Here is a 17531-nt window from a genome sequence, read left to right on the forward strand (position 1 = left end):
CCTTAACAACAGTTTACGGATTTTTCCTCCAGGAATTTGTTCAAACCTTTTTAAAACTCAGATAAATTAATCATATTTACTACATCATCTGGCCACAAGTTCCAGAGTGTCTCTACGCATTGAATGAAAAAGTATTTTCTTTTATTAGTATTACTAGTAAATCAGGTCCGTTTCTAACACAAATGAAACGGGCGCTAGCAAGGTTGTCCTCGGAGAGTGTATGTTTGAGAGTGTGTGTGAGACTGTGTGAGAGAGAGAGAGAGTGAATGTGCGAGTGTGTGTGTGAGAGAGACTGGGTGCGAGTGTATGTGTGAGAATGAGAGTGTGTGCCATGGGCCCCCCTCCCTCCGAGTTCCAGGGTCGACCCCCCTCCCTCCCTCCGAGTTCCAGAGTCATCCCCCCCTCCGAGTTCCAGGGTCGACCCCCTCCCTCCCTCCGAGTTCCTGGGCCCCCCCCTCTCCCTCCGTTCGAGTTCCAGGGTCGTCCCCCCTCTCCCTCCCTCCAATTTCCAGAGTCTCCCTCCCTCCCCCCGAGTTCCAGGGTCACCCCTCCCTCCCTCCAAGTTCCAGGGTTCCCCTCCCTCCCAGTTCTAGGGTCGTCGTCCCTCCCTCCCTTCCAGTTCTATGCGCACTCGCTCCAAATTGTAAAAATCATCTTCACACGAAAGCAGCGTTAAAAGGCGTGCAGCCTCGGCCCTTCTCTCTGTGTTAGCTCTGGTCCCGCCCGTATTGCGGAAACAAGAAATGAGGGTGGGACCAGAGCTAACAGAGAGAGAAGGGCCGAGCATGCATGCCTGGGGGGGCCTCATGCTGGTGTCGTGCTGTTGGTCAGTGCTGCGGCTGACGTACCCGGAAGTACGTGACGTCGGTTCAGTAGGTGGAGCCTTACAGAGCGCAGGGATGCTTCAGCCACGGTCCACCGAGTCAGCTTCAGAACGTTGGAGGTGCATTTTATTAGATAGGATGGTCCCTAGTTTTTGAGAGTAAACAACTGATTCATATTTACCTGTTCCTTTCTACTCAGGACTTATCTTCCCTCAGCTGTCTCTCCTCCAAGCTGAAAAGCCCCAACTTCTTTAGCCTTTCCTCATAGGAGAGTCCTTTATCATTTTTGTTGCCTCCCTCTATGGTTTCTAATTCCACTATATCTTTTTTTGAGATACGGAGATCAAAATTGCACACAATATTCAAAGTTGGGCTAAAACAAGAAACTTTGTCCATAACACAAGCAGTCACACATCCGACATCAAAATCCCTTTAGGGAGCTATAAACGTCCCATTAAATCATAGGTCAGAATCTTAGGGATATGGTACACTAACTTACACTGATCCCACCCTCAAACCCCTGAAATTTAAGCAACCTAGTCATAGTGGTTCACGCCATAACATCAAAGCTGGATTACTATAATGCTCTCTAAGCTGAGTGGACCACAGAGGTTTGCACTAGCTCCAATTGATTCAAGAATGCGGCATGACTGACAGAAGGTTGTAAATGACTGACCCCATCACACCATTTCTGCGAAAACTTCACCAGTACCGGCTACCAGTATAATATAGGGTTAAATTTAAAACTATGTGTAATCTTCAAGGCCCTTAAAGGAAATGGGCCAAAGTACATAAGTCAGGACCACACCAGGAAAATAAGCCTATTAAAACAGAACAAAAATCTTTAGGGTAGCTGCACATGAAACCTCATGGCACCAGAATACAACATTGATTACACCTGAGCAGGAAAAAAAAAAAAAGACGATACCAACCAACTCCAACTTCCCATCACAATGTTAATGTGACAGGTAACTCACCTGTATGTTCAGGCAATGTCACCTTTTGTTTTGGGCTGCGGACGGGACTGTAGGTCCCCAAAAACTGCTCAAGGATGTATTCAAGTTAGTCCTTATAGTTTTTGTTCATCGATTTTATTATTTCTACACACTATTTCGTACTTCTTTTCCTAGTTGAGGCCCGTGCATTCAAACCTGGGAGTAGTGTCACCGACGGAGAGCATGCTCCTCTTACAGTGCCACCTAGTGGTAGGCAATGAAGCACTGGAAGTGGCTCTGTAGCAAGCTGCAAATTAGAAGGATGATTTCCTGAGAAGCGACAAAATGTGAACAAGAAAGGAGAGAAGACTGGCAAGAGAGAAGACAATGAAAAAGTACACAACCAAGGGTTTTCTCTTCCATAAACGGAGCTCAATCGTTATAATTTATTACAGGAGTGTCCCCAACCACCTTCACCCACGCTTCTGCACTTAAGACAGTCCGTCACAGCCAATCCAGAGGAACAGGAGGAATGCAAAGTGAAAAGGCAAAGCCAATGTATTCATTTGTATGTGATGCACTTATCTTCCCCGCCAATTCTGTCTATCCCTTCCTCCACAAGCAGCAGACATCCCTCTGCATCAGACTGCTGCCAGGTCTTGATAGCTCATCATTAGGTCTATTAAAAAAAAAAAAAAAAAAAAGAAGTCTTTTCTAGTAGTCACCAGCCAGAGACGTCCATTAAAAGAATTTGACTCCTTTGCTGTCATTCAGTGTGATGATCTCTGCTCGGTGATCCAGCTGTAGGGCCTGCAGTGAACGCAGCAACATAGACTCATCCAAATCATGGAATTCTGAGAAAGGAAAAATATTAGTATTCAGTGGGTAGCATTACATCAAAACAAGCACTTAAGACGTTCCACATAAACCGGACAATGGAAGATCTCTAATGCAACCTGGGGAAAAAGAAAAGCCCTCTTACATTCCATTTTTAATATAATGATTGAAAAGATATTGGACTTTTCAATGCCTTCTCATCTGCTTTAACTTTCCATGTATATTGATCCTATTACCCAGCCTACCCACTGCATTTCCACTTTTATTGCGAGAGCATCCGGACCTTGAGAAGCTACACACGCTCCCTTCTCCACATTCATTTTCGTATTCAGGACACTCATGAGTGCTCAAAAGCTCTATTTGGAAACTCTGCTCCGAGAACCAGGTGAGTTTCTGTAGTTTGGGTTCCCTAGGAATGAGACCTGCATTTGCAGGTTTTAGGGGGGAGGTTCTCACAAATCAGATCCAATTTACTTTGTTTAGATCATTTCTTCCCTATATTCCTGCACGTGCTTTACGCTCCTCTGATCAACATCTACTTATCGTTTCAACCTACCTACAAATTAATTCAAAATATGCTAGATCTACCTGTTTCTCTGTAATTACTCCTACTCACTGGAACGCTGTTCCCTTAATTTGTTTGTCTAGAACTCTCCTTCTTTAAGAATCTTAAATTAGCCCTAAAAACATATATTTTTAATAAGGCATTTAATACCACTTAAAGATTGTATTTTAGAACATAACAACACAAAAGCAGCCATACTGGATCAGACCAATGGTCCATCTAGCCCAGTATCCCGTTTTCCACACAGTGGCCAAGCCAGATCACAAGTACATGACAGAAACCCAAATCGTGGCAACACTCCATACTACAAATCTCAGGGCAAGCAGTTGCTTCCCATGTCTTTCTCAATAGCAGACTATGGACTTTTCCTCCAGTCAGTGGCGTAGCAAGGGCGGGGCGGTGGGGGCGGTCCGCCCCGGGTGTCAGCAGAGAGGGGGGTGCTCCACCGCTCCCGCTGCTCGCTCCTCTGGCACCCCCCCCCCCCCGCACCAGCCCTTTAAAAAGAAATCTCCGACGCGGTAGCGAAGCGCAGCACCCGTGTCTGCGACTGCAAGCAAAAGAAGCGGATCATCTCAATGGGCCTTCCCTCACCTGTCCCGCCCTTCTCTGACACAACTTCCTATTTCCGCAAGGGCGGGACAGAGAGGGAAGGCCCGATGAGAGACGATCCATTTCTTTTACATGCAGACACGAGGTGCTGCGCTTCTCTATCGCGTCGGAGATTTCTTTTTAAAGACCGGGTGGCAGGGAGAAGACGAGGAAGGGTGAGGGTGGGAGGGACTCGGATGGCAGAAGGGACTGGGTGGGGGATAGATGGGGTGAGGGTGACTCGGATGGCAGAAGGGACTGGGTGGGGGACAGATGGGGTGAGAGGGACTCAGATGGCAGAAGGGACAGGGTGGGGGACAGATAGGGTGGGGAGACTCGGATGGCAGATGGGTGAGAGGGACTCAGATGGCAGAAGGGACTGGGTGGGGGACAGATGGGGTGAGAGGGACTCGGATGGCAGAAGGGACTGGGTGGGGGACAGATAGGGTGGGGGGGACTCGGATGGCAGAAAGGACTGAGTGGGGAACAGATAGGGTGGGGGGACTCGGATGGCAGAAGGGACTGGGTGGGGGACAGATGGGGTGAGAGGGACTCGGATGGCAGAAGGGTCTGGGTGGGGGACAGATGGGGTGAGAGGGACTCAGATGGCAGAAGGGACTGGGTGGGGGACAGATGGGGTGGGGGGACTCGAATGGCAGAAGGAACTGGGTGGGGGACAGATGGGAGAAGGGGCATGGAGATGGAACTGGGGTCTGAAAAGTGGGCAGGAGGGAGAATGGGGTCATGCCTGGGGCAGGGGTAGGTGGGAGAATCAATGGATCTGGAACTAGGGGCAGCCGCAGGTGGGATAATGGGGCTGAAACTGGGAGCCGAAAAGAGGGGGCAGTGAGAGAGGGGGAATAGATCCTGGATGGAAGGGGGAGAGGGAGGGCAGACCCTGAATGGTTGGGAGAGGGAGGGCAAATGGTGGATCGAAAGAGCAGAGAGAAAGGGCAGACAGTGGATAGAAGGGAGTGAAAGAGCAGACAGTGGATGGAAGGGGGTAGAGATAGAGGGCAGATGCTAGATGGAAAGGAGAGAGAGAGGGCAGATGCTAGAAGGAAAGGAGAGAGAGAGAGAGAGCGGGCAGACAGTGGATGGAAGGGGCAGGGAGAGAGGGCAGACATTGTATGGAGGGGACAGGAGAGAGAGAGCAGACACAGGATGGCAGGGAGAGAGAGAAGGCAGATGTTGGATGGAAGGAAGACAGTGAAAAGAAGATGAGGAAAGCAGAAACCAGAGACAACAAACTGTAAATAAAATATATATATTTTTTTTTTTTTGCTTTAGGATAAAGTAGTATTGTAGCTGTGTTAATAAATGCTTATAAATAGAACATGGAAATAAGGTAAGCTTTATTGGACTAATTTTAATACATTTTGACTAACTTTCGGAGAACAAAACCCCCTTCCTCAGGTCAGGATAGGATACTGTAACAGCACTATACTGTATTGATCTGAGGAAGGAGGTTTTGGCCTCTGAAAGCTAAATGTATTAGTCCAATAAAATGATATTATTTTATTTTCTATTTTTGTTTTATTTCTATTTGTTAATTTGTAAAGTGATTGGTATTTGTTAGTTTTTTCAAATTTACATCTGCTGTCTTTATATTTTGCACAGTACTTGGGGACATTTTCTGTTTCTGTGGTGTCGCATTGTATGCTCAGTCTGGCCTCTTGGGGGTTCAGTTTAATGTTTGTCTAAATAGAAAGCTTATGATTACTTATTCTATAGTGGTTTAGGGTGTATCTGTGTGTGAAAAAGACATGGCTCTCAGTTGGCATTCACTGTGCAGGATCGACGATCTACTACTACTACTTAGCATTTCTATAGCGCTACAAGGGTTACGCAGCGCTGTACAAGTTAAAACATGGGGAAGGACAGTCCCTGCTCAAGAGAGCTTACAATCTAAAGGTAACAAGCTATGTAGTCAGTGTAGGTATCATGAATGGGGAAGGTGGTTAGGCGCCAAAAGCAAGGGAGAAGAGATGGGCTTTGAGATCTGTACTATTCTGTCTGGTTTCGTTTTACAATAGGTGAATTGATGTTGTAGTGCTCACTGAAGTGTTTAAAATGCTTTCCTTTTCCTTATGTAACTCGTAGAAATTACTGCTTATGGTATGGTAGAATTGCTCTAGAGATCCTGAGTGTTTTGTATTCTTGGTATGCCTAATACTGGATTTTGGAGGGGGGTGTTAAAAAATGACCGGCCCCGGGTGTCAACTATCCTAGCTACGCCACTGTCTCCAGTAACTTGTCCAAACCTTTTTAAACCCAGATACACTAACCACTGTTATCACATACTCCAGTAACGAGTTCCAGAGTTTAACTATTCGTTGAGTGAAAAAATATTTCCTCCTATTTGTTTAAAAGTATTTCCATGTAACTTCACTGAGTGTTCCCTAGTCTTTGAACTTTTTGAAGAGTAAACAAAATTGATTCATTTTTACCCGTTTTACACCACTCAGGATTTTGTAGACTTCAATTACATCCCCCCTCAACCATCTATTTTCCAAACTGAAGAGCCCTAACCTCTTTAGCCTTTCCTCATACGGGAGAAGTTCCATCCCCTTTATCATTTTGATCGGTCTTTGAACCTTTTCCGATTCTACCATATCTTTTTTGAGATACAGAAACCAGAATTTGAACACAATACTCTAGGTGAGGTTGCACCATGGATCAATACAGAGGCATTTTAATATTCCTGATCTTATTTTGCATCCCTTTCCTAATAATTCCTAACATCCTGTTTGTTTGTTTTTTGGCCTCCATCGTGCACCAGTTATCTATATGGGAGTACAGGAGAGGCGTAGTGGTTAGAACATTTAACCCTCCATTGCCTCAAGTACAAACTTAGATTGTGAGTCCTCCAAGGACAGAAAAAATACCCAGTGTACCTGAATGTAACTCACCTTGAGCTACTACTGGAAAAGGTGTGAGCACAATCCAAAAATAAATATAAGAAGCAGGCAGCTTTCAATTTAAATTACTATTATTAAGATTGGGATTTATATTATTGGTACTCTTAATTTCCTCTTGGCATTAATGATGGCTTCAAGTTTTTTATATTCTCCAATATTTCTTAATTTTTTGCGCCACAATTAAATTTTTCAGTACACAAATTACATCAGATAGTGGACATTAACAGGATATGTTATTCTCATAAATGTGTATCTTTTATACCTCTAATACGTACACAAACATGTTCAGTTCATTAGTCTTTTTAAAGTGTCTGTACCATTTTAGTATTATATATATTTGACGATTTTATTACGTGTTTGAAGAATTTTGGATATCGGATGACTGACATTTCTTCTGTTTGGGTAAATTGTTTTTTTTTTCTATTCTGACACAATCATATATACTATGGGCTCCTTTTACTAAGCGACGGTAAGCCCAATGCGGGCTTACCGCTCGCTATACAGGAAGTACCGCCGGGCTGCCGCAGCAACCAGCAGTACTTACCATCCCTAGCGTGCCATCTCATTTCCGGCGCTACAAAAATTTATGTAGCGCCAGAGTGTACCTGGTGGTAATCATGGCCTGGTTACCGCTAGGTTAACACGGGAGCACCTATCACCACCTCAATGGGTGGCGGTAAGGGTTCCCCCAAAACGGCAACGCAGCAAGTGCTTTACTTGCCGCATGGCCACTACCTGCAGGAAGGGGAGACTTCCCTTTTACCAGCTGCAGTAATAGGGGATTCCAGCACGCCTGTAAAACATGCACCGATGCCAGCACCGGCCCCCTTTTGCCACAGCTTGTTAAAATGGGGCCCTATGTTAACAGGAGAAAACAGAACAGTTAACAATACACTCACAACTATGAACAGTGTCATGGCTCCCAATCAAAGAAAGGACTATCTTCAAAATCTGCACCTTGGTACAAAAAATCATCTACGGCTACCAGGTTACATGATAGACCTAATAGATCTACCAACCAGAAACAGAATCAAATCATCAAGATCATACGTAAACCTACATTACCCAATCTGTAAAAGACTGAAATACAAAACAACCCACGCATCCAACTTCTCCTACATACGTGCACAACTATGGAACGGACTCCCAAGTACAGTGAGAACAATCCAGGACCACCTAAATTTCAGAAAATCACTCAAGACTCACCTATTCAAAAAAGTCTATTCCAACGATCCAACATAAAACCCCAGCACCCAGCGACACAACATAACTAATGATCGTACTCGACAATTTATGTATCTTCACCTCTTTTGACCCCATGATACTTGATCCAAACCCACCTCATCTGTTTACAACATAACTTTGTGTCTGTTACCAACCGAACTGGCAACAGCCTGTACGGTACCATGTAAGCCACAATGAGCCTGCAAATAGGTGGGAAAATGTGGGGTACAAATGTAACAAATAAATATATACTAAGGTAGTGTGGTATACTTAACTGTGAAATTAACTAAAAGCTTATTGTCTGGATAGGTTCCATCACGAAGGGCGACTAAGGTGATGGCGGGGATGTGACGGCTTCCCTATGAGGGAAGACTGGGGAGGCTGGGGCTGTTCAGCTTGGAGAAGAGACGGCTGAGGGGAGACATGATGGAGGTATATAAAATGAGTGGAGTGGAACAGGTGGATGTGAAGCGTCTGTTCACGCTTTCCAAAAATACTAGGACTAGGGGGCATGCGATTAAACTACAGTGTAGTACATTTAAAACAAATCAGAGAAAATTTTTCTTCACCCAACGTGTAATTAAACTCTGGAATTCATTGCCGGAAAATGTGGTGAAGGCGGTTAGCTTAGCAGAGTTTAAAAAGGGGTTGGACGGTTTCCTAAAGGACAAGTCCATAAACCGCTACTAAACGGACTTGGAAAAATCCAAAATCCAGGAATAACATGTATAGAATGTTTGTATGTTTGGGAAGCTTGCCAGGTGCCCTTGGCCTGGATTGGCCGCTGTCGTGGACAAGATGCTGGGCTCGATGGACCCTTGGTCTTTTCCCAGTATGGCATTACTTATGTACTTATGTACTATTTTGTATGTACTTATGTTTTAGATATTTGATCCATGATGCAGGCACCTTTCACCGAAACACAGCTATCTCGGGTCATTGATCAATAAACTTTTGTGATTCCACACTACTTCTTCAGGCCGGTAACGCTCTTTGTTCTGCTGTTTTTGGAATGCAAGAATTGCTCCTTGTCTGGTTTGAATTGCTGTATACTGCCATGTAGGAGACTTGAGTTCATTTCCCTGGCCAACTAGAATGCTGCAGACTCTCTGCCGTGACTCAACAGTGACACCTAATGACCAAACTCTTGCATGAGCCTACGTTTAGTCAAATTCTTCAGGGACTGCAGCTCTACTAGCTGGGCTGAGTTGGGAGGGGGGATATGAATAGGTGAAAAAACAGCTAGTTCCTAAGACTCTCGATGCCTAAGTTCTGAATGAGCAGGAAAACTCCCAAGACAAAAGCAGACGTGAACTGTTAGTGACTTTCCTCCTGACACAAAGACGCAAATTTTATCTGTCGCTTTTATTCTCTGTACTGCATTTCAGTGGGGCAAAATACCCAAAACATTAGATGCAGTTTCTCATTCTGGGGTGGCACCAAGATGAACTCTGCAGCATTAGGTCTGGCTCTAAAGGAAGACAAATTATGAATGACTAGACAGTTTGATCAATTATGTAGATAAGTCTATGAATATACATGGAGAAATCCTGGCTTGTGTGTAGCATGCCATCCCTGAACCACTAGGAGGATTGGTTTTACGAATACCAACGTATGTAAATCAAACTTAAAACTATTGCATATTTAAAAGTAGCACATATGAGTTATCTTGTTGGGCAGACTGGATGGACCGTGCAGGTCTTTTTCTGCTGTCATATACTATGTTATGTATGTTACTATTGCATCTTGAAATCTAGACCTGAGTGCAGCTTGTGAAGAGCAGAGTTTGCCATCTTTAAACTAGTTCAGAAAGCAGGTGAAAGCTTGGTTCTTCAACCAGGCCTTTATTGGAAGAAGTAACTAACTTCTTAGTCTCACTCACACACACAAGGACTGACACAGGCTAAGGTAATATTTAACCATCTCGCTGACCTCATGTGCACCTTTCTTTAAATTACTCACCTTATTATTTTAACTCCTCTTACTCTCTTACCTATCTATATGTTAATCATCTCTCTGACATCATGTGCAACTTTCTTTAAATCAGTCACCTTACTTTCTAACTCCTCTTACTCTCTTATGTTCCATCTTTGCTTATACTCTACATAAGTACATAAGTATTGCCATACTGGGAAAAACCAAAGGTCCATCAAGCCCAGCATCCTGTTTCCAACAGTGGCCAATCCAGGTCACAAATACCTGGCAAGATCCCAAAAAAGTACAAAACATTTTATACTGCTTATCCCAGAAATAGTGGATTTTCCCCAAGTCCATTTAATAATGGTCTATGGACTTTTCCTTTAGAAAGCCATCAAAACCTTTTTTAAACTCTGCTACGCTAACCGCCTTTACTACATTCTCTGGCAATGAATTCCAGAGTTTAATTACACGTTGAGTGAAGAAACATTTTCTCCAATTTGTTTTAAATTTACTACATTGTAGCTTCATCGCATGCCCCCTAGTCCTAGTATTTTTGGAAAGCGTGAACAGACGCTTCACATCTACCCATTCAACTCCACTCATTATTTTATAGACCTCTATCATATCTCCCCTCAGCCGCCTTTTCTCCAAGCTGAAGATGCCCTAGCTGCTTTAGCCTTTCCTCATAGGGAAGTCATCCATTCCCCTTTATCATTTTCGTCGCCCTTCTCTGCACCTTTTCTAATTCCACTATATCTTTTTTGAGATGCGGCAACCAGAATTGAACTCAATATTCAAAGTGCAGTCGCATCATGGAGCATTATAACATCCTCATTTTTGTTTTCCATTCCTTTCCTAATAATACCTAACATTCTATTTGCTTTCTTAGCCGCAGAAGCACACTGAGCAGAAGGTTTCTACATATCATCAACGACGACACCTAGATCCCTTTCTTGGTCTGTGACTCCTAATGTGGAAACTTGCATGACGTAGCTATAATTTGGGTTCCTCTTTCCCACATGCATCACTTGGCACTTGCTCAAATTAAACGTCATCTGCCATTTAGAAGTCCAGTCTCCCAGTCTCGTAAGGTCCTCTTGTAATTTTTCACAATCCTCCCGCGATTTAACGACTTGGAATAACTTTGTGTCATCAGCAAATTTAATTACCTCACTAGTTACTCCCATCTCTAGGTCATTTAGAAATATGTTAAAAATATGTTAAAAAGCAGCGGTCCCAGCACAGACACCTGGGGAACCCCACTAACTACTCTTCTCCATTAAGAATACTGACCATTTAATCCTACTCTCTGTTTTCTATCTTTTAACCAGTTTTTAATCCACAATAGAACACTACCTCCTATCCCATGACTCTCCAATTTCCTCTGGAGCCTTTCATGAGGCACTTTGTCAAACGCCTTCTGAAAATCCAGATACACAATGAGGCTTATTTTCAAAGCACTTAGCCTCCCAAAGTTCCATAGAAACATATGGAACTTAGCCTCCCAAAGTGCTTTGAAAATATGCCTCAATATCAACTGGCTCACCTTTATCCACATGTTTGTTCACCCCTTCAAAGAAATGTAGTAGATTGGTGAGGCAAGATTTCCCTTCACTAAATCCATGTTGACTTTGTCTCATTAATCCATGCTTTTGAATATGCTCTGTAATTTTGTTCTTAATAATAGTCTCTACCACTTTGCCCGGCACCGACGTCAGACTCACCGGTCTATAATTTCCTGGATCTCCTCTGGAACCTTTTTTTAAAAATCGGCGTTGCATTGGCCACCCTCCAATCTTCCGGTACCACGCTCAATTTTAAGGATAAATTACATATTACTAATAGCTCCGCAAGCTCATTTTTCAGTTCTATCAGTACTCTGGGATGAATGCCATCTGGTCCAGGAGATTTGCTACTCTTCAGTTTGTAGAACCGCCTATTACATCCTCCAGGTTTATGGAGAATTCATTAAGTTTCTCCAACTTGTCAGCTTCGAATACCATTTCCGGCACTGGTATCCCACCCAAATCTTCCTCGGTGAAGACCGAAGCAAAGAATTCATTTAATCTCTCTGCTACAGCTTTGTCTTCCCTGATCGCCCCTTTTACTCCTCGGTCATCTAGCGGTCCAACCGATTCTTTTGCCAGCTTCCTGCATTTAATATACCTAAAAAAATTTTTACTATGTGTTTTTGCCTCCAACGCAATCTTTTTTTCGAAGTCCCTCTTAGCTTTCCTTATCAGCGCTTTGCATTTGACTTGACATTCCTTATGCTGTTTCTTATTATTTTCAGTCGGTTCCTTCTTCCATTTTCTGAAGGATTTTCTTTTAGCTCTAATAGCTTCCTTCACCTCAATTTTTAACCACGCTGGCTGTCATTTGGTGTTCTGTTCTCCTTTTTTAATACGCAGAATATATTTGGCCTGTACTTCCAGGATGGTGTTTTTGAATAGCATCCACGCCTGATGTAAATTTTTGACCCTTGCAGCCGCTCCTCTAAGTTTTCTTTTCACCGTTCTTCTCATTTTATCTTAGTCTCCTTTTTTAAAGTTAAACGCTAATGTATTTGATTTCCTATGCATACTTACTTCAAAGCTAATATCAAATCTGATCATATTATGATCACTGTTATCAAGCGGCCCCAGCACCATTACCTCCAGCACCAGATCATGCGCTCCACTAAGGACTAGGTCTAGAATTTTTCCTTCTCTCGTCGGCTCCTGTACCAGCTGCTCCATAAAGTTATCCTTGATTTCATCAAGGAATTTTACCTCCCTAGCGTGCCCCGATGTTACATTTACCCAGTCAATATCAGGGTAATTGAAATCCCACTTTATTATTGTGTTGCCCAGTTTGTTTGCGTCCCTAATTTCCTTTAACATTTCTGCATCCGTCTGTTCATCCTGGCCAGGTAGACGGTAGTACACTCCTATCACTATCATTTTCCCCTTTACAAATGGAAATTCAATCCACAGTGATTCCAAGAAGTGTTTTGTTTCCTGCAGAATTTTCAATCTATTTGATACAAGGCTCTCGTTAATATACAATGCTACCCCTCCACCAATTCGATCCACCCTATCACTAGGATATAATTTCAGAAAATGCTACCCGAGGATCTGGATTTGAGCTTTCTACCTAAGAGCCTAAATTTGGCTTCCAGAACCTCTCTCCCACATTTTCCTATGTCATTGGTACCCACATGTACCAAGACAGCCGACTCCTCCCCAGCACTATCTAGAATTCTATCTAAGTGACGCGTGAGGTCTGCCACCTTTGCACCAGGCAGGCATGTCACCAGGCGATCCTCACATCCACCAGCCACCCAGCTATCTATATGCCTAATGATCAAATCACCAGCTACAACAGCTGTCCTAGCCCTTCCCTCCCGGGCAGCACTTGGAGACATATCCTCAGTAAAGAGGATAGTACATCCCCTGATGGGCAGGTCCTGGCTACAGGAGTACTTCCTACTTCACCAGGGTGATGCTCTCCTTCTAGGAGACCTCCCTCCTCCAAGGTAGCACAGGGGCTACCACACTGGAAGTGGGACTTCTCTACAACATCCCTGTAGGTCTCCTCTATGTACCTCTCTGTCTCCCTCAGCTCCACCAAGTCTGCTACTCTAGCCTCAAGAGAACGGACACATTCTCTGAGAGCTAGGAGCTCTCTGCATCGGGCACACACATATGACATCTCACCAACTGGGAGATAATCATACATGTGACACAATGCAAAAGACTGGATAGCACCCGTCTCGCTGCTGGACTGCTGACTCCATTGTAGTGTTTTTTAGTTTTTCAATAATTTAAAGCCTGCTACAGTATTAAGGATATTAGCCTAATATAAAAATGTCTTTTAGTTTATATAGTATATTGTATGATTTATAAAGAGGGGCATAATCGAACGGGGTGCCCAAGTTTTCCAGAGGATATCCTCGCAGGACGTCCCGGCAAAGGGGCAGGGAAACCTGTATTATCGAAACAAGATGGGCGTCCATCTTTCATTTCAATAATATGGTCGGGGACGCCCAAATCTCAACATACAGGTCGACCTTAGAGATGGTCGTCCCCGGTTTTCAGCGTGGCAGGATCCAGCATTTGTAGTGCACTGGTCCCCCTCACATGCCAGGACACCAACCAGGCACCCTAGGGGGCACTGCAGTGGACTTCAGAAATTGCTCCCAGGTGCATAGCTCCCTTACCTTGGGTGCTGAGCCCCACAAAACCCACTCCCCACAACTGTACAACACTACCATAGCCCTAAGGGGTGAAGGGGGGCACCTACATGTGGGTACAGTGGGTTTCTGGTGGGTTTTGAAGGGCTCACATTTACCACCACAAGTGTAACAGGTGGGGGGGGGGATGGGCCTGGGTCTGGCTGCCTGAAGTGCACTGCACCCACTAAAACTGCTCCAGGGACCTGCATACTGTTCTCAGGGAGCTGGGTATACTACTACTACTACTACTTAACATTTCTAGAGCGCTACAAGGGTTACGCAGCGCTGTACAAATTAACGAATAAGGACGGTCCCTGCTCAGAAGAGCTTACATTCTAAAAGACAAAATGTCAAGTTGGGGTAGATGAGATTTCCTGAGAAGAGATGAAGTGATTAGGTGCCGAAGGTGACATTGAAGAGGTGGACTTTGAGCAATGATTTGAAGATGGGTAGGGAGGGGGCCCGGCGTATGGGCTCAGGGAGTTTGTTCCAAGCATGGGGTGAGGCAAGGCAGAAAGGGCGAAGCCTAGAGTTGGCGGTGGTGGAGAAGGGTACTGAAAGGAGGGATTTGTCTTGAGAGCGGAGGTTACGGGTAGGGACGTAAGGGGAGATGAGGGTAGAGAGGTAAGGAGGGGCTGCAGATCGAGTGCATTTGTAGGTGAGTAGGAGAAGCTTGAACTGTATTCGGTATCTGATCGGAAGCCAGTGAAGTGACTTGAGGAGAGGGGTGATATGAGTATATCGGTTAAGGCGGAAGATAAGACGTGCGGCAGAGTTCTGAATGGACTGAAGGGGGGATAGATTTATTCTTACTGTACACCGCCTTGAGTGAATTCCTTCAAAAAGGTGGTAAATAAAACCTAATAAATAAATAATTCTTTCATGGCTTGTTAATCTGAAGCATGTTATTCAGATACAAGTATAGTAAGAAAAAGACTGATAAAACTGTTTGCATATGCTCTTTTTTATGCAACATGCACTGAATCCAGTGTATCATTCTCACATTTCTAAAACTAGAAACTGCACCACTCTGATACAATTGGATTTCCTTTTTTTGTTTTACTGTACCTTCTTTTTCAGTGTCGCTGCCATTGATCAGTTCATACAGTGTAAAAACCGAGTTGGTCATTCCATTCTTTGTAACCTGCAGAAGCACATATGACATGAACTTTCAAAGAACGCATTAAACTCTTCCACTCTCTCAAATATGACACCTTATGCTGCCATTTTATTTTCTATTTTAGTTATATAAATCGCTTGATGGTTTCCATTTGAAAGGTGGTATCACAAGTGCCAAATATAAACATGAACAAAGGGCAGCATGCAAACAGAGCACAGCCAGTCAACAGGTAAGGACCTCTCGGCCTACAGTCTAACAGATGCATCTTGCAGACCCTCAATCTCTGGTCACCTCTCTCGTTTGCCCTGACCACAACCTTCCATACCAGATTTGATTTTATATTCTACTCTCAGTAAAGAAATTACATCAAAGCGGATTACATACAAAACATAGAATGTGGTGGTGGTGGGATGCAGGGCTGGTTGTTGGGAGGTGGGGATAGTGCTGGGCAGACTTATACGATCTGTGCCAGAGCCGGTGGTGGGAGGCGGGGATAGTGCTGGGCAGACTTATACGCATAGGCGCCCCGTATAAGAGGCTTGGGGAGCCCAACCGACCGTGAAGTTTTTCCCCTGCTGCCTCCACCCCGCGAGGTGCACGCTTCCCCGCTCCCCAGCCAGGTCGTCGATCATCTCTCCCGTCTTCCCTCAGCTCCCCGATAGGCAGCCCTCGTTTCCTTCCTGTCCCGGCCCCCCGCCTTACCTTTAAATATATTTTTCCTGGAGTCGCGGGCAGCGCCAGCATTGAAGGCAGCAGCAGGCTCATCTCGGCTCCAGCAGCCTTCCCACGCAAGTCGCATGATGGCTCTGCCCTCTTCTGACGTATTTCCTGTTTCTGCGAGGGCGGAGCCATCATGCGACTTGCGAGGGAAGGCTGCTGGAGCCGAGATGAGCCTGCTGCTGCCTTCAATGCCGGCGCTGCCCACGACTCCAGGAAAAATATATTTATGGCATTTTATCCCACATTAAACATGAATTAGGGTGTTTTGTGGCTCTACACGTATCATGATATTATGTTCCCTTGTTTCATATTGTTGACGGTCTGCATTTTCCATATGGGTGGTATATTGGTGTATTAGGTTCTGCCCAGTATAATATTTATGATACAGTAAGGTTCTGAGTGTGTTTTTGCACAAAGTTGTGTATAGTGTTTTGCAGTTGAGCGATTGTGGTTAGCATATGCTTTGAGCAACCACTTTATTCTATGACATATGATACATAGCTAATATCTAAATTTAATAAAAGGTATTAATTGTGACTTTTATTTTTTTTCTGTGTGTGATGGGAAAATTAGGTTCTTACCTTGGTAATTTTCTTTCCTTTAGTCATAGCAGATGAAGCCATTACGTATGGGTTGTGTCCATCAACCAGCAGGGGGAGATAGAGAGCACCCAACTTTTCACAGTGCCTCATGGCCAGCTAGCTCCACTGCCTCTTCAGTATTTGAAGCTTCCAAAGCAGTATGGCAAACTGCAATGGGAATAACATGAACTTTCCTCACAGCGAACGATGGCCCCTTAACAAGGGCATGAACTCAAAAAAGGAGGGAATGAACTCATCCTCCTGGAGGGAATAAACTTGTCCTCCACTTTGTATAAACGGAGGGAATACTTGCATCCTCCTGGAGGGAATAAACTCATCCTCCCAAAACATGAACTGGAGGGAATGAACTCATCCTCCTATAACTGTAACAAGAATCCTGAAGACTGTTTTCCGACTCCCCAAGAAAGGAATATAACTTCAGGAAACAAGAACAGCACCTGAAATCAGAATCACTGCAATACAGACAATCATACAGGGAGGGCTCATGGCTTCATCTGCTATGACTAAAGGAAAGAAAATTACCAAGGTAAGAACCTAATTTTCCCTTCCTTGTCATCAAGCAGATGAAGCCATTACGTATGGGATGTAACAAAGCAATCCCTAAATAGGGTGGGAACAAGCCACACCACGCGCTAGCACCTGTGCTCCAAAACGCGCATCCCTCCTTGCAGCCACATCCAGCCTGTAATGTCAGGCGAAAGAGAGCTTAGAAGCCCATGTTGCAGCACTGCAAATCTCCTGAAGTGATAGTGCTCCAGTTTCCGCCCAGGAAGAGGAAATCGCTCTTGTGGAATGTGCCTTAAAGGCTTCAGGCGGAGCCCGGCCAGACAGCAGATATGCTGAAAAGATAGCTTCTTTGAGCCAACGGGCAATAGTGGCTTTAGACGCTGAAGACCCTCTGCGAGGACCTGCAAACAGCACAAAAAGATGATCAGAGGTCCTGAAAGCATTTGTAATTCGCAGATACTGCAACAGAGTCCTGCGCACATCCAAAAGGTGCAACTGCCCAAATGAATCTGGAAACTCCTCCTCAACAAAAGAGGGAAGAAAAACAGGCTG

The 17531-nt window shown here is 44.5% G+C and overlaps 1 protein-coding gene across 1 annotated transcript in view; it reads right to left on the reverse strand.

Moving 5' to 3' along the window:
• Window positions 1-2421: 2421 nt before the first annotated feature.
• VPS25 (vacuolar protein sorting 25 homolog) overlaps window positions 2422-17531 on the reverse strand; it is a 50932-nt gene continuing 35822 nt past the window's right edge. The window contains 2 exon segments of the mRNA XM_030221266.1: window positions 2422-2613; window positions 15099-15174. Coding sequence (XP_030077126.1) covers window positions 2501-2613; window positions 15099-15174 — 189 coding nt within the window. The 3' untranslated portion in view covers window positions 2422-2500.

Source organism: Microcaecilia unicolor, chromosome 12, assembly GCF_901765095.1.
Source record: "Microcaecilia unicolor chromosome 12, aMicUni1.1, whole genome shotgun sequence".
Taxonomy (NCBI): domain Eukaryota; kingdom Metazoa; phylum Chordata; class Amphibia; order Gymnophiona; family Siphonopidae; genus Microcaecilia; species Microcaecilia unicolor.